Below are 24033 nucleotides of genomic sequence, written 5' to 3' on the forward strand. Positions count from 1 at the left end.
AGAAGTTACAAAAATCCTTGTATGACAGAAAGAAAATTGGGAAGTGATGTAATGCATTTGTATTGTATTTTGTACGATCTGGTATCCAACAAGAACATTTTCATGCTTGTCCCTTCAAGTAAATTTGGACGAAAGCTGTGTACTACCGATCAGATTATCGCACGATTGCTTCGAAAGTAGTACTTTTTATACGATTTTCTGATCGTGTGTACTAGGCTTTAAAGGAGATGCCTTCCATTGTTGCCTGCTTTTTCATTGTTCTATTTTCAGCTCTCTTTTCCCCCTCTTTGCTTCCCTTCTTTTCTGTTTCCTTTGCCGTCTGACATGGGTGATTTTGTTCTGTCAGTGCTATGCCCTGGGCATTGATTTTCCTTCCTTTACCAACTCCATGCCCTGTTACCATTCTGCAGGGTCTGTCACTTCCCATTGCTTATCCTGAATGCCCCTTGACCCTCCTTGGAGGCAGAGAGCCAATGTCAAATTATTTCACAATGTTCCATGGAGATAGGAGGAATTCATCTTTCGCTGATCAGTTTGTCTGTCTCTCTTAATTGGAATATTTCACTTCTCTGTTTTTTCCTGTCACTATACATATTCTTCTATTAAGTATCCTCAAGTATCATCAAATTCTCTCTTTTTTTTTTTCAGCTACAGCGCTTTCGACGCTCCATCTCATTAAAGACCATCCTTCGGAGCAAGAGCGTTGAGAACTTTTTCCAGAAACCAAATAATGAAGCAAAGATATCTTCTGATGTCCTCCTAGGACCTCCAGTTCCTCCTCCACCTCCTTCACCTCCTCCTGTCCCTAATGAACCTCCACCTCAGCCTGACCAGTCCCCACATCCAAATCACAAGCCTTTATCCTTGCTACAACCGGTCCGTACGCACAGCTTCCAGGACCATGTCTTCAAGAAGCAGTGCCCCTGCCATCTATGTCATCAGATCATTGTCGGTAGGTGTCAGACAACTATCAAATATTATACAGCACAAATCTGTTCTCTGTACTGAGTTTACCAGTATTTATAATAACATACACATGCATGTATTAACTCTATTACTAGTATAGAGAACCTATTATTGTATGATGTCCTTTTAGACATTAATGTCTTGGTATGGTGGATGTAATTCCAGAAAAAAAACACCTATCTCGCATGTATGTACAACACATTATTCAATTTTTGGGTAGTTACTGCATCAGGCTTGCTCCATAAAGCATATGGGATGGTGGGACCCTAGGACAGCTGTCTCAAAACTTGGCCCAAGGGCCATATGCGGCCCTTTGCTTGGTTTTATCCGGCCTTGAGGGCACAGTTCCTCCCACTGGTACATGGCACTATTCCTCCTTCTGACACTAACTATGATACCATAGCTTCATAACTGTGATATCATACCTTCAACTGACTCCAAATGTGGGGCATAATTCATCCTGCTCCCGCTATTCACTGGTGGGGCACTCTCCCTTCCACTGACACCAACAATGTGGAATAATTTATCCCAGTGACACCAGTGATGGGGTACAGCAGATGGGATGGGACAGCAGGGAAAGGGGCACTCCGCTATAATGCTTAGTCTGCAACCTGTTTTTCTCCTTGCCTGAGAAGTGCAAAAAGGCACTGCATAGAACAGTGTTTCCCAACTTTTTTCAGTGAAGGCACCCTTTAAAATTATGGATCATCTCAAGGCACCCTTTAAAATTCTGCACAACCTCAAGGCACCCCAATCTAAAATGTAAAAAACTATTCTACACACATCCAGCACACCCAATGTTAGAGGAGATTTATTCTTCCAAAGCAAATACACCTTAGCACACTGGAACTGACTAGTATTCCAGTGTGTCTCTCTGTTTCTTTCCCTCACTCTGCTAATGTGACTCCAGTGCTGACGGAGAGGGGCAAACAAAGATGTTGTGCATCAGGGCCAGATCTAGCCCATCTGGTCTGGGAGTGCACTAAAAAAAAGTCAGGGGGCATAATGCCAACACTGTGTGTGAATCACTGAGAGTTTGTCACACAGTGTCCTGACCTGGGGAACACTAGTGTGCATTAGGTTGACAAAGAACCTGTCCTCCTTGTATCAGATGTCCCTGTCAGAGTCCCTCTTTAAATCAGGAGTCCTCATCAGAGTCCCCCTTTACATTGTGTTCCCAACACCTTGCCTCCTTGTATCAAGTGTCCCCATCAGAGTGCCTCCATCAGAGTTCCCCCTTACATCATTTGTCCTCTACAGAGTGCCCTCTTACATCAGGATCCCCATCAGAGTGCCCATTTATATTAGCATCTCCATCACTGTGCCCCCTTACATCAGGGTTCCCATCAGAGTGCCCTCTTACATCAGGATCCCCATCAGGGTGCCCCCTTACATCAGCATCCCTATCATAGTGCCCCCTTACACCAGGGTCCCCATCAGAGTGCCCCCTTACATCAGAATCCCCATCAGTGTGCCCCCTTACATCAGGGTCCCTATCCAAGCTTATATCAGGTGTCCCCAACGGAGTACCCCCTTACATCAGGTGTCCCCAACGGAGTACCCCCTTACATCAGGTGTCCTGGGGGGGCACAGCTAAAATCTGGGTGGCCACAGCCCACCCCAGAACTCCCCTAGATCCGGCCCTGATGTGCATGCACCCCACGTCCTCCTTATCAACTGATGATGTCATTGGTTGTTACGGTGCAGGCAGCTCTAAGGTCATAAAAGTGCACAATGAAAACCTATGGCTTTGTGTACTAAAAGGCAGGATTGATCCACCTGCTGGGTTGTAGCCAATTTTTGGGCATTTGGCCAAGGCACCCCTGAAGAAGCCTGAGGGCATCCTGGTTGAGAAAGGCTGGCTTAGAAGACTGAAAACACATGTGATCGTATTTCCACATGCTAAAATATGCTCACCATTAAAAAAGATGAGGCCAGTCTTAACTGTTGGGATTTTGCTAGCAGTACGGTCAAGAGAAGATAAATCCAGGATAAAAGTTAGAGCCAGTAAGAAAATAGTCCATATCCTGCATCATTTTACAGGCAAGATATTCGTGCTTGATGGGGGTGTCCAATTAAACAAGAACACATTTAAACTGCACACGTTGCATAGTCCTTCTAATGGTAGCGACATTGTGTAATAGAAACATTTTCTAAGTGTCATTTTTCAGATGGCTTGCCTGGTCATCCTAAACATTCAAGGAGTTTATCTAGAAGTGCTCTGACAAGTGGCAGAAATATCTGATTTGTGATAATAAACCACTCCATAACACTTCATCAAGATTTGTCTTCAGAAGACATATCATGACAGTTCCTGGAGCGCAAACGGCTGTACTTTTATCATCTTGAAGAGACATATACCTTAATACAGTTTTATTTGGTATTTTCTGAGGGCTAACTGTCTCTGAGAGATAGAATTCAGTCTCTCAGAATGTTTGATCAGGATGATATCAGATCACATGTCAAGCCCACTATTTACTATATAGTAAATCTGGTAACTGCCAGACAGGCTGGAGTTCCGGGAGGTATCTTTGACCTGATGAAATCTTATCTAGCTGTCTCAGTCTCAAGTAGCATACCTCCTAACTTTAGAACTTGAGAATAAGGGTGAAATTTTTTTAAGCCCAGTATGCATTAGGCCATAAACTGTTGAATGGCAGGGTTGGGACTTGTCTTGGGTAGTTTATATCTAAATCCGAGAACAAAAATGTAATATATTGCAGCTTATCAGTCCTTAGATGTGGTGGCTGTATAAGTTTTTTTTATTTTCAAACTAAATACATTTCCAGCAAGTACAGAAAAATACCTGTTGATCCCGATAGAAATCCATTATCACCATAGCTTCCCGTGCAATGAACTCCAACATGGTTGTTAGCTTCCCAAACTATCCTTGTGAATTTACACAACTCCTCCTCCTAAAGTAATGGAGAAGAGGCGGAGATGTTTTGTAGCTCAAGTCAGTCTTAGGGGTTGCAATGCTGCTTCTCCATAGATACCATAGTACAGTGAGTAAGTGTTGTCACCCCAGGCTAGGAAGTGTTACTTGCAGGAAAGAAAAAGAAAACTAAAAAAAGAAAACAGATGAAGCCACCAAATCTAAGGACAGGTAAGTTGTGTTGTAGAACATTTTTGTTTTTGAGTTTAGATAGTATTTAAGCTGGTGGGCTTAAATAGGCAAATGAACTGAAAATAGCCCTGGGCCCACGGTATAATGAATCCTGTCTTGATGGTTGTCATACTGGGCTGGTTAGAAAAAGTAAGAAAAAATATACTGTCTATGTGAAGTGCTTTATCTGCCAAAGGATTTGCAATTCTGCCTCATTTGTCTAGTGATTCTCACACCTCTATCAGACTTTTCAATGTTTTTACCCACCTCTGCGTGTTCCATTCCCCATAATATAAAATAAATACGGCAGTAATCAGGGAGAGTAGAGATCCCTTCTATTGCCCCAGCAAATATAGGAACACAGGCAGATATCTCACCAAGGTAAGGTTACCAGATTCTCAAAATGAAATACAGAGACCTCAACTGATCGATAGTTGCTCGCTGGCACCTGCAGATCGTCAGTCAGGGAGGAATAATAGAGCTGTATCTATGTTTACATAGATACAGTTCTGTTGTAACTGGGGAAGTTATGAATCATGTGCCTCTGCAGAGCTGAGAACACGATCCATCACTTCCCATAGTTATAGCACCACCTAGTGTACACCAAACGCATAGCTAGGCACACACTTAACCCTTTGATCACACTAGATGTTAACCCCTTACCAACCAGTGTCATTAGTACAGTGATTAGTGTATATTTTTAGCACTGGTCACTGTATTAGTGTCACTGGTTCCCACAAAGTTTCAGTTAGTGTAAAAATGACCTGCATTCCATGGTGGTTTTCCGTGACATCACTTCCCAGTCTTCTACATCCCTGGAAGCTTGTGTCACCGTGCAACACTGATATCCACCTTGGTTTGGGCTCCATTGGACTCTGGATGCCGACCCCACCATACTATCTAAACAGTTGCTAATAGAGTGGCTATGGTCCCCATCTAATTCCAGGCTTTTTATCTTCTTTACACGTGAGTGTTTTATGTATGGATTATTAAATTACTTCTCAATACTGCACTTAGATGCGTCCCCTTGTGTTTTCTATTGTTTACATACAGACCTCTCCTCTCTCAGTGTTCCTCAGCGATCGCCGGGTGCCGGCGGGGAATCTCTGTCCGGGACCCAGTGATCGACAGCTGTAGCCGCCAATGACGGTGCGGGTTGGTGAACATGCAAAATCACATATATATAGGTGATTTTGCACAGTCCTGATGCCCTGTAGCAGTAGTTCTGCTATATGATGGTCGGGAAGCAGTTAGTTGAAAAGGCTGTAACGTGGGGGTCATGTGTGCCAGTGCAGTGGTGCCAGGTGCAGAGTCAGTGTATTGGAGGCAAGCAGGACTGTGTACGTCACGTTTATACCTAAACAACTCTCTTCTCCCTCTTTCCCTACATAGTGCTTTTATACCCCCACTGCCTTCTACACCATCCCTTCAATGTCAGTGAACATTCAGCACTAGCAGGAAGAGATGATTCCCTGTGCAGAAACTATATGGGCACTGCTGACATGTTATTGACAGCCATTGGACAACTATCAAGAAGGCTGCATACTTGAGGCTCTCTGCTGCTATAGAGCCTCAGATAGTCACAAGACCCGCTGCCACTCTGGTGCCAGGAAGTGAGAGGAAGACAATGCTTGCTCTTGTTCTCAATTTCAGGGTTTATGTTGTACAATAACGATGGAATTCGTAGAATGCACAATGTTATACCCCCAAATAAATATAGGGGATTTTTCAGAGATTATTGTATGCAATGACATTCCCAACCTTCTGATGGAAAAGCTAGTTATCTGACTGTCATGCTTTTCCTTTGGGTCCTTTACTTATCCAGTTACTGAATCAGCTGTGAACTTTGAAACCCCAATTTGCAGCACTACAGTACTGTCGAATATCAAAGAGAAGAGAAGGCACCACTTACCAACCCAGGGGATAAGTACTGAAAACATGTAGGAAGGTGAAGAGTGCAGATCATTTAGGATAGTAAATAAACTACCAAGGTATCGTCCCAAAATTCACAGACAAAAAGGAACTGTATGTGTGGGACTTACAATATACCTATGGAAGTCACCCAATACACAAGTGAAAACAATTTCTAAAAATATCAATTTTATTCCAATATATTAACCTCTTGCCGTCTGCCTGCTGTTTATAAACAGCAGGGCGGTGGCAGTCCAGGGGCGGGTTGCCGTTCATAAACGGCACCAGCCTTTTCTAGCTGTGCGCGCTCCCTGGGAGCGCGCACCACCGCGATCCGGTGCCCACTGTGTCCTCCGGACACAGTGAAACACCGATCGTCGGACGGGACCTCTGTACGAGGTTCCGATCATGTGATCACTGATTGGCGAATCAGTGATCACATGCAAAGTAGTAAGCAAGATGTCACTTGTGACATCATTGCTTACTATGTGTGAAATCTGTGAATGATCACAGAGGTCACATGGTACAAGGCTATTCACAACAGCCTTGTATCATGTGACAAGCTGTGACCACTCACAGCTCACTCAGTAATTCTCAATGACTGCAAGAATGCAGACAGAGAGAAAGAGAAATGATTGCTTTTACATCCTATATGGGTGTAAAAGCAATCAGTGTAAAAAAAAAAAAAAAAATCTTCATCACCCCCCACAAGTAGTACAGTGTCACCATGGTGACACTGTACTGCTAGGGTGACAGTATGTAAAAAAAAAGATAAAAATAAAAAATAATAATATAAAAAAATAAAATAAAAATATAAAAAAAATGTTTAAAAATTATAATTTTTGGTTATAAACTAATTTGGATTTTTTTTTTCTACTAAAAAAATAACGGAATCAATTTTGGCCAAGATTTATGATGAAATATTATTTATTTGCAAAATTTTATTTAAAAAAACACTTTTTTTTCAAAATTTTTGGACTTTTTCATTTACATAGTAAAAAAAATAAAAATCCCAGCGGTGAATAAATACCACCAAAATAAAGCTTTATCTGTCTCAAAAAAATGGTAAAAAATTCATATGGGTACAGTATTGCATGACCGCGCAATTGTCATTCAAAGTGTGATAGCGCTGAAAGCTAAAAATTGCCCTGGACAGGAAGGGGGTAAAAGTGACCGGACAGGAAGCGGTTAAAAAGTATTAAATCCAACAAAACATTAAAACACAACCATCACTTTAATTGCTGTATATATTTATTAATCTACACGTTTCACAGCCTCCACCGCTTCCTCAGGACCAACAAGGCATATAAGTGGTTTAAGTGATTGTGAAGGTTATACAATCATATAAAATCAAGTTCTGAAACAGAGAAAAAAGAAAACATAAATATCAAATACAAATTATATATCCATGTATAAATGTTCATACATACATCAAAGGTCCCCCATATATGTGAAAATAAAAAAAATAAAAGTAAATAAAATCATGAATATGCTATGTCATTAACAATGATTTCTTACCTCCCAATGAGTAAACTGAGGGAAAAGAGAAGCCAAAAAGATCATATATCTTTGCTGCTGCATTCAATAAATGTGCCTTTCATCCTATGGGAGAGATTCCTAGAGGTAAACAATTCCAAAAGTAAACTCCCTAATACCTCACAAACATCAAATCTCATAATATCACATAGGTAAAAGAGTATATAATCTCACCAATAGCAGGTAAATAGACTGCTCCCCTGCTATCAATAACAGTGGTGAATTAATAAATTCAATTAGTAATGGATCCAATATGGTTGAGCCCAGACCTCAGATGTTATTGTGCATTCGTATGTATGCTCACAACCCAGTACATTAGTATGTAGATGAATGTGGCCTCAGCCACTAACACTCCAGGTTTGTCCCATGACATGTTTCACCCCACCCACTGGGTGACCAAGCCCCAGTGGGCAGGGCAAAACATGTTAGGGGGCGTGGCTGGAGTGGCACTGGCTGAAGCCACATTCATCTACATACTAATGCACTGGGTTGATGAGCGGCAACTTTTCTTCACTTTGATAATGCTCTTACACCTCTGAATGGTGCACCGATGCCAGCTCCCTTCACTACAACTGGCGGGGAGATCTCTGTCTCAGCTTAGAGTGCCGCTGTTTTATTTGGATGCCAACAAGACTGTGGGTTTGACATGTTAAATTATATGTAATCCCTGGGAAAAAACATGCTGATACAGGAGAAAGATATGGAAAGGGAGTTAGGTTGGAGAAGAAAAAAGGTAGGAAGTGGGCAAGGAAATGGTGGGAATGGAAGGGTCATATCCCTTCTCCATCATTGCTTGTATAAAAGCAGGAGACTTTAGTCAGAGAGCATGGTCTAAAACTCTTGTGAGAATCTGAATATTGACCGATTCTTTTTGTATATTCAGCATTCCTTTCGTATATTCGTTGGTGGGTTTGAAAAATTTAGCATTGCTATATATTCTAAATATTATTGAATCAGATGGATTAGAATTGGAAGGATTCAATATTTTTGAAAGCTAGTCCAACCCACCAAGGGAAATGGCATGGGCTGAGTGGACATGACTAGCGTCATGTGCATCCGATGTAATGATTGGAATGAAATTCGGATACATTCGTTATCCGAATCCAAATTATAGAACAAATTTGAAAATTTTATTTAATTTCCCCATGGTCTACTATAGCCTCATGAGACATCATGCGAATGAAACAAATACATTCATTAATTTCGTTATAACTGTTTTTGGATTTGTTGACATTCATTACTATGTCTATTCGGAGATTTATATACATCCGAATCTCCAAAAAGGAAATTATCATCCAAAAAATTATTTGTAGCATAACACACATGTCTACTCAGAAATGAATGCTACCAAAGTTTGTATCTTGGATGATTTCCAGTATCAAGGTATTAATATTCTAGGTGCAGTCAAAAAACTGAAGAATGTACTTTTTGCTGATTTAATGAAGCCTGGTATTATTAAGATAAGTGCAATTTTTGTGAAATTGCCCATTTTCCTATTACCCTGAAGTAGATGGTGAGGATTTTTGTTTGAAATGTTTTTATGGGGAGTATGAGCTATAGTGCCATTAGATCTTTGACAACACCAACAACAATATTTGGAAGGGATGAACAAAAATGACTGAAAACATCAAGGCATCCATGCCACCTGGTGATGAGTTTAAAGTTTTTGGGCCTAATTGGCTACAGATCATATTTAAGTACAGTATCTGCCAGAAGTGAGTACACCCCTCACATTTTTGTAAATATTTTATTATATCTTTTCATGTGACAACACTGAAGAAATTACACTTTGCTACAATGTAAAGTAGTGAGTGTACAGCTTGTATAACAGTGTACATTTGCTGTCCCCTCAAAATAACTCAACACACAGCCATTAATGTCTAAACCACTGGCAACAAAAGTGAGTACACCCCTAAGTGAAAATGTCCAAATTGGGCCCAGTTAGCCATTTTCCCTCCCTGGTGTCATGTGACTGGTTAGTGTTACAAGGTCTCAGGTGTGAATGGGGAGCAGGTGTGTTAAATTTGGTGTTATCTCTCTCACCCTCTCATACTGGTCACTGGAAGTTCAACATGGCACCTCATGGCTAAGTCACATGACACTGGGGAGGGAAAATGGCTAACTGGGCCCAATTTGGACATTTTCACTTAGGGGTGTACTCACTTTTGTTGCCAGCGGTTTAGACATTAATGGCTGTGTGTTGAGTTATTTTGAGGGGACAGCAAATTTACACTGTTATACAAGCTGTACACTCACTGTACATTGTAGAAAAGTGTAATTTCTTCAGTGTTGTCACATGAAAAGATAGAATAAAATATTTACAAAAATGTGAGGGGTGTACTCACTTCTGGGAGATACTGTAAGTATAAGCATTTTTCCGATTGATCAGGAGTGATGGTTGCATTGAGGTCCCACTTTCCAACAAACTATTTTCTTTTTAAACTACAATAGAGACAGTTCAAATAGAAAAAACATTAAAAAAACAACCACCCCAACCTCTTCTGATGTGGGTTTCTGCACTTAATGATATCATCTGTATGGCTCCATTTCTCTTCCTCTTCGACCCTTCGAGGGTTGTTGGCTCCATAGTGTTCCAATAGTGTTGGCCTGTGTTTATCCAGCCACGGCCCTATGGTTGTCGGTTTGGCCCTATTGCCCACGTCTGACTATGGCCCATTGGGCCACCCCGCTGGGCCCAGGCGCTGCATTGCTGTGATCACAAAACAACAAAGCTTAATTACTATCAAACCTTTTTTTGTCATCAACATCTAATAGTATCTCCTAATTTTCTGAGACTGGTGCCAAACAATACTGTACATGTCCTGGTAAAACATTACATACTTACAGTATTTTGATACATCAGATGAAAAAAAAATGGACAGTATTTCATGCAGCATAAGCACATTTCACAGTTACAACAGCCATCGTCAGCAAACAGGGAGCTACAAACACACAAATCACTTCTGCAGTCCATTGCAACCAAAGTCATGTTTCTGGACTAGCAAGCATTTGTTCACTTGCTCTTACGGTAATTAATTACTTTCTACTTTCACTTCCACTAGCAGCTGAAAGTAAGCAATAAAATAAATCATGTGGTAACCTCAAATGAGAAGCAATGGACATTTTTTTTTTGTACATGTATTTTGGTTAGATCTATATGTTAGACCAAGGGTCTCCAAACTTTCTAAATAAAGGACTAGTTTATTGTCCTGCAGATTATAGGTGGGCTGGACTGTGGCCAGTGGTAGTAGAAAATGCCTCAGCATCAGTGGAGGCAACAATTGCCTCAGGCTTGGGAGTAAGATAATTACATAGCAGTAGTCACTAGGAGGAGAGATAGTACCCCACCATTGATATTAGTTAAAGGAATAATGCCCTCTTGATGGTGTATGTGGGAGGAATAGGTGTAATGGTTGTGCACATTAGGCACATGCAGGCTGTAGGCATCGACCATTTTGTTTAGGTCCCAGACATTTTTGTCATGAGAAGAGGCATAACCCAGTGATCTTACCCTTTCCCTCCTCCTAAAATTCATGTAATTCATAGACTTAACTTTTAATGCACTTTAAAAGAGCCTGTTATCTCAACTTAGGGACAACATACACCAGAACACAGGCCTTTGCAGAGCTGTAAACAGCTAATTAAGCCCTGGCAAGATGTCTGATGACCATAAAATACAAATCTACAGATTAACACTTCACTCTGACCTATTGTAAAACTATGAGAAAATCCTTCGGTTCTGTTAACCATGGTTTGGAGGGCAATTAAAGCACTAGGAACACATAGTGTGCCATACAATGGGGATCCTAGAGCAGTCAGGCTTGCAGTGACCTTTTGAAGACCCCTGCCCAACACAACATTTCAAAACTACACACAATTCATAAAATCAGACAGGACCAAGACACATCAATATTAGTTATATATTTGAATAGGGAATATCATACCGAACAAATCGAGATCATACATGGCTAAGCTATAGTATACAGAAGGTTAGATAGCAGTCAGATTGCTCCTGGTTGACAGGCCCCTCTGATATACTTTGTGTTTGATATTCCTGGACATGAAAAATAATGCTGAACAATAATCTACCAATTTCTAGAATGCAACCTGTACATATTGGAAGATATTCATATTAGTATAAAACTGTGTGTAAGGGAGGGCCACAATACAGTCATAAACACAGTGACAACCCCATGGCCACTCCTCAACCGCTTAATTGGTCAGATGGTCTCTGACAATGCCCCTGATACCAGAGAAACAGAGACTGCTCAAAAAGTTGACAGCTCTCGTGTACCATCAACCAAGAAACATCTGTCAAGTTATTAGAGCCAATAACACATTACTCACCCTTGACTAAACTCTGCTAAAACCAAGGACTTTGCAGGTATTTTCTTTTTTTTCACGTCCTGTCTTGCTGTTGCTTGTTCTCTTTGTTACTTTACAATATTTTTGTTCTTGTAAATATTTTATTTGCATCATTTTGACCTTTTTATTATTAAACCCTATTTTGAAGTGTGTTGAAATTGTCTCTAAATGCACTAATGCAAACAAAAATAATCCCTGTCTCTTGAAGAGTGCTACTGTAGTAGAAACCCTCTGAATATGCCTGTCTGTGGTGACAGTGCATGTTACAGATGTTTATTATAAAATCATAGTTGTTATTGCTAAGATTGTGAGTTTCCTCCTTCTCAGTCAAAAGGTTGTGGTGGTAGCTTAAAGAGTTAATTGCTTAGTTAAGTTAACCCAGTGACAATCGCTCTCAGGCTACTGGCACCTAGATTGCGGTCCCGCAAGCAGAAAAATGGAAGACATTATGCCTCATTGTTGGTGTCAATGGAAGTAGAAGGAATTATGTGCCGGTGTTGGTGTCAGTGGAAGGAAAGGTGCCTCATTGTTGGTGTCAATAGGGGAAAAAGCACCTTATATCATTGGAAGGAATGGTGCCCCAAGGTTCCTGTCATGTACTTGGTAGAGGCTGAGCTGGCGAGAGGACCACCCTTACACCTCTTGCCCTGTTTCCCCTAGGAAAGGTAGCAGGATATAACAACAATCAGAGTACCACAAGTGCCTGCAGGGGATCTGGTTTAGGATGTCTTGATAGCACATGCAGAGCTGAAGAAGATCAGCTGGCAACAGGCAGGTACAGGATCTCTGATACATGGTCAGACAGGCAGAGGTCAGCAACAAACGGACAGCAGGATTGCCAAATCAGAAACCAAGAGCAGAGTCAGAGCCTGGCCAGGGTTAGCAATAGACGAGCAAAGTGGGCACTGGAACAGCAGGAACGAAGCAAGGTCAAATCACAAGCCAAAGTCGGCAACAGGAGTTCAGGAACGAGCAAGATTCAGCAAGCTGGGTCAGAATACAGGAGTACGCAGGATCAGGTCACAAGCAAAGGGAGCTGATGACCACTCAGCAATCATCCTAAGTCCAGTAGGGCTTTAAATAGGCCATTGGGCACCAGAACAAGCACGCTCACGTGCATGCACACGTGCTTGTGTACATGCGTGCAGGATCCTAATTCTGTGAACAGTTCTATTGCGCGCATGCACATTTCTTTGAGCACAGGCATTTCTTTGGGCATGGCAATTCCTTTGAACATGCACTTGAGTGTGGGTTTCCCGACAGTCCCGTTAATGGCAAACAAAGGGATGCATCTGGTTTGGAGTTTGGAGACCACTGTGCTAGACCAAAATATATTGGTACATTTAAATAAATAAATAGTGTGGCGCTCTAAAAATAGATATATAAATATATATATATAAACATAACCATTAGTAGTACGTGACCAAAAAAATAAGTGACCAATTCATAAAGTGAATTAATTACAGTATGTCCAAAAGATATAAATAAATACCTCAAGTGATTTAAATAATAACTCCAAGTTATGTTGTTACATGAAAAACATTCCATAAAGTGATCATATATAATTATATCCTGTATAAAGTGAACAACGTGCTAAAGTGCCAATAAAGTGTACAAAAACATATATTTCAATTCTTGAATATTCTTAAAACTCTCAGTCCATCAAGTTATAACCGAATCATGCGATGTGTAGTGATAAAAAATAGTGATTTGTGCCAAACTCCTCTCCTACAGGTGGCTAAATTGCCTCCTCACCTCCTCCCGGTGACCACTAAGGGCCAGCAGGCTTGCAGGATCACCCTGGATCCTTATTCCACAAAAGACCAGCAGCTTTTCTCCTTCTTTTTTTATGAGACTCCTGTTTCTCTCACTCCACCAGGATATTCCTGAAGGACAATGACTCACCAGTCCAGTGAGTCAAAAAAGAGAATGCCCTCTAAGTGCAGTAATTAATGACTCCTTTATTTTCAAAAAAAGTATAGAGTGACAACACTCACATTTTCTGTCAGTCCACCCTCCTCACCGATGTGTGGGTGTACTCCATGTGCATGGGACTTCCTAGGTGTAGCAAGATGGCGTCTTACGCCGGAAATACGTCACCGCGCACCGGAAACTGCGGACTCGCGAACCTACGCGTTACGTCACTGTCTGCTCGTGACTTCCTCGGGGTATCGCATGACAGGCACAGTTCCTCCCTTTATAGAGCTACCTAAGCAATTGTGGCCCGCCTCGTAAACACCCGGCGGTAACCGCGCCATTTTCATGAAGCCTTCCCTTTCTTTTAACCGCGGCCATTTTCTTAGTGCCCTACTATATCCTTGGTGCCTCATATCACACTATGGGAACACTTTTGGAATACATCCTATAAAAAAGTCAATGCTATACAACTTACAAGACTTATAAGTCTTTACTCAAATTATGAAATCTATACTGCATCTCTTTGATCTAACCCTAAAAGACTATGAATAATAAAATATAAAAAGATAATGTTTTATTAGAATGATGTTAAAAAAAAAAAAATTAAAAAATCATTAAAAAAAAAATATATATAAAGAATATACTTGGGGGGGGGGGAATCTTCCTATAAAACCGACACTCAAAAAAATTCTGAAAAATATTTAATATTTAATATTTAAAGATTCAAATATTAAAATCCTCCCTTCATCATGTAGTCTACCCACACATTTACATTAAAAATCAATAAAAAAAAAAAAAAAAATTTAATAAAAAATAGATTTTAAAAAATCCTTTTCACATAATCATACATATATAAAAACCTTTAATTTCATATGTATATATATAAAAAACATTGTGTACATTGTGTCCTGACCCAGGGACGTTAGTGGCATGTCATTTCAGTGTGATGTTCCTAGCACAGGGAGCTATAATATTTAAAGGATGAAATCCAGGTGCCAAGATATATTGTTTCAAAAATGGAGGGATTTGAAGCCAAATGGTGAACAATTCCTCCAAAAGATGGCATAGTTAAGACAATGTTTCTATCGTGTGTGTGCACGCTCTTTCTTATTTCTTTTTCTCTTTTACCCTTTTTTCCCAATCTTCTTATATTCTCTTCTCCTCTTTCTATCCCTTCCTCTCTCTCTCGTCTGCTCTTCTTGGTGATCAGAGGGAATAAACAATGCCCTGTCACCTAAAGGGAAAATTCTTGCCATCAGTCATGTCAAAAAGAGGAAGGCGGGAGGAATAATCCCCAATCGTTGGTGTCAGTAGGAAGAATGGTGCTCCTTTGTTGGTGCTAGTGGGAGGAACAGTGCCTCATCATTGATGCCAGTGAGAGGAAGGGTCCCTTAACATTGGTGTTAATGGGAGGAAAAGTGCCGCTTCACTGTTGTTAGTGGGAGAAATGGTGCCCCATTGTTGATGTCAGTGGAAGAAATAGTGCCCCATTGCTGGTTTCAGTGGGAAAAATAGTGTCCTATTATGTGTTTCACTGGTTGGAACAGTTTTCCATTGTATTGATGATATTAGGAAACCCCATCCAGCATTGGTGTTCAGAATTTAAAGTTCAAGGATTACCTTTGAATACACTTTATCTCCCACACTGCCTCTCTATTTTTTAGATGGCATAACAAGCAGAACTATGTAGACATTGTCGGGCAGGAAATAACTCCTTCCGACAGTGCTGTTCCATGGTGCCTGGTGTCATATTTTTTCTCATCACCAGTAACATGCAAACATTCATTACGTAAAAGAAATAGTCTGCTTCTTTTGGTACAAGGGCTTCCCTGTTAACTGATATAGGACTTCTTTCTGTGTCATTCTATTTTGATCTGTTAGTGGGTCAGTTTTATGTTTAACAGCAATTTCTCCAATATTCAGGTAACTCCAAGCAGGGTTTGCGCTGTAAAATGTGTAAGATTGGAGTTCATCTGTGGTGCTCAGAGGAAGTGTCACACCAACAATGTCTGGGAAAGACGGTAAGATGCTATATTATTTATATATATATGTATTATTATTATTTTTTTTTTTATTTTTTTTTATTGAAAGTGATACAAAAGTCATTTTTTAGCTTAAATTAAATAAAAAAGATGTTATACTTACCTGCTCTGTGCAGCGATAATGCACAGAGCAGTCCATTACCTCCTCTTCTGGTGTCCCCCAGCAGCATTGTCTACTTCTTTTCTTCTCTGAGTGCCCATCAGCAAGTGGGGTGCTGAGGGGGAACCCGTGCACGCATGCTCCCCACCCAGGCTATGTGCATCCATAGACACACGCAGCAGTAAGTAGAAGTACATTAAAGTAAAAAACATTTAAAGGGTAACTCCACATTTGTGGGGAAAAAAATTAGCAAATAAAAAAAAAATTTAATATAGCATATACCATTGCAACACAAGTCATATTGTAATTGAATGTTATTATAAATTTCCTTTCCCTTTTAATCTGCAGTCCTGTCAATTTCTGTAAAATGCAATGCAAATTCTACCTGGAGGCATTCTGTACACAGGTGGTGTACAGTACACCCCTCAGAAATGTAATTTCCTGTTTGTGTGATTGGCTCACTGATTTTCCTATAAGTCTGCACTCAGATATAAATCAGATTTTGAGCATCCTCTGCAACAAAAATTTAATTTTTAGTGAGATACTCCCAAAGGGAAATCACATCTAAAGGGATGCAGACACTGATAATTTCCTCATTAGAGCCCTGCAGGTGCAGCAGCTGATAGATAATTGTTAAACCACTCCCGTACAGATTGACTCTGCACATGCACACAGACAAACAGCTATTCCTTCAGCATAACAAAATGTAAGAATTTGCAACAAAGTTTGTTAAAATACCTGCAATGTACATAGATCACCCAGAGTAGAAAGTTTTTTTCTAGAGGAAAGTGGAGTTACTATTGAAACTTTATAACCACTTTAAGTTGTATGTCTACACTTTTTTCATCTAATATAAACATTGTTAATTATTTTTATTATTTTGCCCATTTTTTGTAGTTTACTTGTCAATAAGGATAATATAAAATAAAATCTGGGTAGTAGTGACCATAACATGATCTCATTCAATAGTATATTTAGTATACACATACATTGTTTTTTTTATTTATTACTGATGACTTATTGTTTTTTTTTACATAAAGATACAGATTTCTTTGTTTTTTGATTTTTATTTGTATTCATAGTTTTTCGTCTTGTATCATTTAAAATTCAATGTGGATATGTTTTCATTTTATATACCATTAGCAATATGATTTTAGAGACTAAATGAGAATTTCACTTTATCTTGAAACTGTATGACATGTTTGCTTTCCACTGGATCTTCATCATACCTGGTGCAAAATACACCTCCGGAACATGAGTGTATTTCTTATGTTTAATTGATAAATAAAAGTTTAAAAGGATAAAGCACTACGTTGAGTTCTTTTTAATGAGGAATACAGCTGATACAAAAACGCTTATCAGGAGAGAGCTTACTTTGGAGTCTTCATTCAGCAAGCTGATCTCCTGAGTCCATATGGGACCAAAAGTGCAGTTAGACCGTAACATTGTATAATGTGAGGTCACACTGTGTGAGGTGAGCAGATACAGTTAGGTCCATAAATATTGGGACATCGACACAATTCTAACATTTTTGGCTCTATACACCACCACAATGGATTTGAAATGAAACGAACAAGATGCGCTTTAACTGCAGACTGTCAGCTTTAATATGAGGGTATTTACATCCAAATCAGGTGAACGGTGTAGGAATTACAACAGTTTGTATATGTGCCTCCCACTTGTTAACGGACCAAAAGTAATGGGACAGAATAATAATCATAAATCAAACTTTCACTTTTTAATACTTGGTTGCAAATCCTTTGCAGTCAATTACAGCCTGAAGTCTGGAACGCATAGACATCACCAGACGCTGGGTTTCATCCCTGGTGATGCTCTGCCAGGCCTCTACTGCAACTGTCTTCAGTTCCTGCTTGTTCTTGGGGCATTTTCCCTTCAGTTTTGTCTTCAGCAAGTGAAATGCATGCTCAATCAGATTCAGGTCAGGTGATTGACTTGGCCATTGCATAACATTCCACTTCTTTCCCTTAAAAAACTCTTTGTTTGCATTTGCAGTATGCTTTGGGTCATTGTCCATCTGCACTGTGAAGCGGGGTCCAATGAGTTCTGAAGCATTTGGCTGAATATGAGCAGATAATATTGCCCGAAACACTTCAGAATTCATCCGGCTGCTTTTGTCAGCAGTCACATCATCAATAAATACAAGAGAACCAGTTCCATTGGCAGCCATACATGCCCACGCCATGACACTACCACCACCATGCTTCACTGATGAGGTGGTATGCTTAGGATCATGAGCAGTTCCTTTCCTTCTCCATACTCTTCTCTTCCCATCACTCTGGTACAAGTTGATCTTGGTCTCATCTGTCCATAGGATGTTGTTCCAGAACTGTGAAGGCTTTTTTAGATGTCGTTTGGCAAACTCTAATCTGGCCTTCCTGTTTTTGAGGCTCACCAATGGTTTCCATCTTGTGGTGAACCCTCTTTATTCACTCTGGTGAAGTCTTCTCTTGATTGTTGACTTTGACACACATACACCTACCTCCTGGAGAGTGTTCTGATCTGGCCAACTGTTGTGAAGGCTGTTTTCTTCACCAGGGAAAGAATTCTTTGGTCATCCACCACAGTTGTTTTCCGTGGTCTTCTGGGTCTTTAGGTGTTGCTGAGCTCACCGGTGCGTTCCTTCTTTTTAAGAATGTTCCAGTTGTTTTGGCCACGCCTAATGTTTTTGCTATCTCTCTGATGGGTTTGTTTTGTTTTTCAGCCTAATGATGGCTTCACTGATAGTGACAGCTCTTTGGATCTCATCTTGAGAGTTGACAGCAACAGATTCCAAATGCAAATAGCACACTTGAAATGAACTCTGGACCTTTTATCTGCTCATTCTAATTGGGATATTGAGGGAATAACACACACCTGGCCATGGAACAGCTGAGAAGCCAATTGTCCCATTACTTTTGGTCCCTTAACAAGTGGGAGGCACATATGCAAACTGTTGTAATTCCTACACCGTTCACCTGATTTGGATGTAAATACCCTCAAATTAAAGCTGACAGTCTGCAGTTAAAGCACATCTTGTTTGTTTCATTTCAAATCCATTGTGGTGGTGTATAGAGCCAAAAATGTTAGAATTGTGTCGATGTCCCAATATTTATGGTCCTGACTGTATATGGTGGAGGATGTCTTTGCACAGGAATTGATGACAGATGCATATGTTTTTTGTTATCCAAAGGAGGGTTCACTGAATGAACATTTTATTGATTGAACTTGATTTTTGGAATTACTTTTGTTTGATTCACACTTAAAAATATTCTTTATTTTTTGTGTTTTTTTGTTTTTTATATATATATATATATATATATATATATATATATATATATATATTTATTTATTTTTTTTTCAATATTAATTTTTTTCTACTATTTTATCTTTATAATATATTTTTTTTTATTTTTGCACTTTGTTCTTTGGTTATATTAGGATTGTGCCATTGTTTCATATAGCGCAGCATTTTTTCACTTCACATTATGATTGTATAATTTGTCCCACTGAGGCATGGGTTGTGTGCACTAGCGGCTACAGTATTTAATTGTAATTTTTTGTTTTCATTCCACTATAGTTAGCGCTTGAGTTATTCATTTTATTTAAGCTTTAAAGTCTACAGGCTTAGAAAATTCAGTATGTAAATGAATAAAAGACCATCCTCAGAGAGTAGTAATTAATGATTTATACAGAAAACTGGTCACCTACCCAGGTCTATAACTGGCTTTTTAAACAGTGAACATGGAGGGCGTCACTACGTGAAAAAGTAAAAAAGTAGGACCATCCAGTTCAACTTGCCAGCCTACCCCAGTCTAATAATGGCTATTGTCAGCAAGGAACATGGATAGGTATAACTTATCAACAAAGGGGGATAAGAAAAGCCAGTTCAATCTGCCAGCCAGCTAGCCAACTATCAAAAACCAAATTAACCTGTCTAAAAACATACGTTTAAAAATAGGGGTTTAGTTGGCACACATTTGCAAATACATACATAAGCCACAGAGCCACATCACGGCACCCTGAGTATCTGTGGTCCTAACTCTATAAATCTTGAGAGTCCTCACAGTGGAGGCACATGCATTAAATGGATTTATACTCTGAATGGTCTAAGGTTATTAGTGGTGTACCCCAAAGTTCAATGTTGGAACCCTTACTTTTTAACTTATTTTGGCATTTGCAGATGACACCAAGCTGTGTAGCAGAATAACGTCCTTACAGGATGTCTCCAACTTACAAGCCAACCTCAATGCTCTGTTTAATTGGGCAATTATCATTAATAAAACCTCATCTGGAATATGCAGTTCAGTTTTAGGCACCAGTTCACAAGAAGGATATTGGGGGGCGCATGCGCGGCCAGGAACGATGGCGGCCGCACTTTAAGTGAGCTCCGCTCATCCCCGGCCAGTATAGACTTACCCGACAGCCGCTTCCACTCCTCTTCAGCTGCGGGTGAGTCCTACGTTCCCCGCACCCGGCCCGGCACTTGAGAGGAGACTTGATGGGGAAGATAGGGCGCTGGAGGCCCCCCTCCCCGCAGTCACGTGACCTGCGGCCGTCGCTGCTCCGGTTCCTTTCCAGGCCGCAATCCCCGGCCTCTAGTATGGCTGGGAGCCCAGGAAGGGATCGCGCCCCCCCCGGTGGTCACGGAGGGTACTGCACCCACAAATGTTCCAGCCTCTGCCCTGACTCAATCCCTGCTGGAGGACTATGAGCCCCAGCATGCTACTGGGGGGGCTGCGGAGCACTCTGCATCAGGAAAGCATCCTCCCTCCATCCAGGCACCTCAGCAGGCCACCTCATCAGCTTCCCTCACATTGTCAGCGTTGGATGATAAGTTACAAAATATTTTGCACAAAAAGGATATTGGGGAATTGGAGAAAGTGCAGAAAAGGGCAACCAAACTGACAGATTGTTTTAAAAAAAAAGAGCATTCTTACATGGAAAAAAATATGACTGGATACTAACAATTACAGGTAATAACACCAGGAACAGTTAATCCAGAGAATATCTGATTGCTTCCTGGGGATTTAAGATGAGATTTGCTTTCCATTTATTTTCCCCTGCTGGAGCAAACTGGATCTTTTTTTTTGCCTTCCTCTGGATCAGCTGTGGGCATATGATTATGTATATGGAGGTTTTCTATTTGTTTGTTTTTTGTTCTGTTTTTTTTCTATTGGTTGAACTGGATGGACTTGTGTCTTTTTTTTTAACCTTGCTACCTATGTATTGTAACTATCAGCTGCAGTCATTCTTCTATACTAACTGATAAGGCACCTTCATCATGGTAACCAACTCTCTTTATTATTTTCTCCTGCTTCTCTCTTTTTTAGTCCACATCTTTCCGGCGTAATTTCAGCTCTCCTATCCTTATCCATGAGCCTCTTTCCAGCCCCAAGGAGTCTCCTGCAATTGGTAAATGATAAAACATTATATTTAATTATGTGCTGCTATTGCCCCAGCTGCCTGTCTTCGAACCTTAAGCTGAAGTTTAAAATGCTTACATTTCGCTTTCCAAGGTTTTATTTCCCCCCATCAACATGCTAACAACATTTTTAAATAAAACATTTCCATTTTCATTACATACCTTACGTTAGACCCAGTGATATCATCACTAGATCTCGGTGATTTTTTTATGCAATGCAGATACACTATATTGCCAAAAGTATTGGTCGGCCTGCCTTTACACGTACATGAAATTTAATGGCATCCCAGTCTTAGTCCGTAGGGTTCAATATTGAGTTGGCCCACCCTTTGCAGCTATAACAGCTTCAACTCTTCTGGGAAGGCTGTCCACAAGGTTTAGGAGTGTGTCTATGAGAATGTTTGACCATTCTTCCAGAAGCACATTTGTGAGGTGAGGCACTGATGTCAGATGAGAAGGCCTGGCTCGCAGTCTCCGATCTAATTAATCCCAAAGGTGTTCTATTGGGTTGAGGTCAGGACTCTGTGGAGGCCAGTCAACTTCTCCCACCCCAAACTCACTCCATGTCTTTACAGACCTTGCTTTGCGCACTGGTGCGCAGTCCTGTTGGAACAGGAAGGGGCCATCCCCAAACTGTTGCCACAAAGTTGGGAGCATGAAATTGTCCAAAATGTCTTGGAAAGCTGACGCCTTAAAAGTTCCCTTCACTGGAACTAAGGAGCCAAGAACAAAACACCTGAAGAACAACCCCACACCATAATCCCCCCTCCACCAAACTTTACACTTGGCACAATGCAGTCAAGCAAATACCGTTCTTCTAGCAACCACCAAACCCAGACACTGATTTGTCACTCCAGAGAATATGTCTCCACTGCTCTAGAGTCCAGTGGCAGCATGCTTTACACCACTTAATTCGACACTTTGCATTGCATTTGATGATGTAAGGCTTGGATGCAGCCGCTTGCCCATTGAAACCCATTCCATGAAGCTCTCTATGCACTGTTTTTGTCTAATATGAAGGTCACACAAAGTTTGGAGGTCTTTAGCTATTGACTCTGCAGACAGTTGGTGACTTCTGCGCACTGTGCACTTCAGCATGCACTGACCCCGCTCTGTCATTTTACGTGGCCTACCACTTCAGGGCTGAGTTGCTGTTGTTCCCACTTGTTCCACTTTGTTATAATACCACTAACAGTTGACCGTGGAATATTTAGTAGCAAGGAAATGTCACGGATGGACTTATTGCACAGGTGGCAACCTATGACGGTACCAAGCTTGAATTCACTCTCCTGAGAGCGACCCATTCTTTCACAAATGTTTGTAGAAGCAGTCTGCTTGCCTAGGTGCTTGATTTTATACACCTGTGGCCATGGAGGTGATTGGAACACCTGAATCCAATGATTTGGAGGACTGGCCCAATACTTTTGGTAATATAGTGTAGATCACGGCTGGTGGGAGGGGTCAATAGATTGCTGAACATAGATTCCTTAAAACATCACAACACCATGTCTCATTCATGCAAGTATCAACATGCCTTGATGGGTGGATGTGAGCCTGGAAGATGGGTTGGACACAGTAAAGCTGGGAAGAAAAATGTTAGATGATGCTGGACATCCTACAGCCAGGAATTGAGACAGGCTCTGTCTGACTTGCTGCAGGTTCTAATGCACACTGTAAGAAGCTCACCGTGTGCAGTGAAATCAGAGTAAGCAATTTCAGTCCAGAAGAGGATCCTTTACAATCGACCAAGACTGAAGGTAAGACTGGATTCAACTGTCACTGAGGGAAGCTTCCCTGACAAGTTTACACAATACTTACAAAGACCACCATAGTGTTTGCATAAATGTCTGTATATTATTACTTGATGTTTGGATTGAACAAGTCTGGTCAATTTATCTTGGTTCATGCAAAAAGTTGTAAATACCACAAAGTGCTGGAAGCTTTTTCTCAAAGTGTGGTGAAGTGCACTTAAATTATAAACGCCACGGAACATTGGTTTTCTGCTCTTTCGTGTTTGTCATATATTTCCCACTCCTATAAGCACAGTTTTAGGGGTTTTTTTTAGACTCAGAACATTTTCAGCAAGTACAGAAAATACCTGTTGATCCTGCCAGACATACAGCATTCCAGTCACTTCCTGTGAGCGGAAAATACAGCATAAATAATATTATCTTTCTTTTGTAAACTACTGAATTCATCCACTACTGTGTATTTGAGATGAACAAATTCAGACATGTTTGATGTCTAACCTGTGTGATAACCAGCGTTAGATACACTGAAAATATAGAGTAGCCAAGGCAGTGCAGACTGGAAGTGTGTTAATTGCAGGGTAAAAAATGAAACTAAGGAAGAAAAGTCAACAAAAAGACAGGTGAGCTGCAATCTAATAAATTGTTTTTGGGTTTAGATATACTTTAAGATTAAACAATATGAAGAAGGCAGAACTGAGAGGGCCTCCCTGAGGACAGGATAAAGGGTGGAATTTCCTAGAGCCCTTGCTTTAGGCCTCTGTATTGAATTAAAATACAGGGAGGCTCGATCAGTAAAATTTTTTCCCAGCAGCGGTCTGAATCTCATGTTTGTACTATGGCTCAGATCCTTCACATCACAGCTCCTTTATATTACAGGCCCCCTTTATATTAGTCTCTTTAGTCCAACCCTTTACATA

General features: G+C 40.5%; 1 protein-coding gene across 1 annotated transcript in view; it reads left to right on the forward strand.

Annotated features, from left to right (window-relative positions):
- The window catches only part of STAC2 (SH3 and cysteine rich domain 2), a 138042-nt gene that overhangs the window by 69001 nt on the left and 45008 nt on the right, over positions 1 to 24033 (forward strand). Inside the window, exons 2-5 of the mRNA XM_089654874.1 lie at positions 649 to 952; positions 15725 to 15822; positions 21274 to 21355; positions 23024 to 23122. Coding sequence (XP_089511000.1) covers positions 649 to 952; positions 15725 to 15822; positions 21274 to 21355; positions 23024 to 23122 — 583 coding nt within the window. The remainder of the gene's footprint in view (positions 1 to 648; positions 953 to 15724; positions 15823 to 21273; positions 21356 to 23023; positions 23123 to 24033) is intronic.

Source organism: Staurois parvus, unplaced genomic scaffold, assembly GCF_062004578.1.
Source record: "Staurois parvus isolate SC_StPar_1 unplaced genomic scaffold, SC_StPar_1.0 ptg000813l, whole genome shotgun sequence".
Taxonomy (NCBI): domain Eukaryota; kingdom Metazoa; phylum Chordata; class Amphibia; order Anura; family Ranidae; genus Staurois; species Staurois parvus.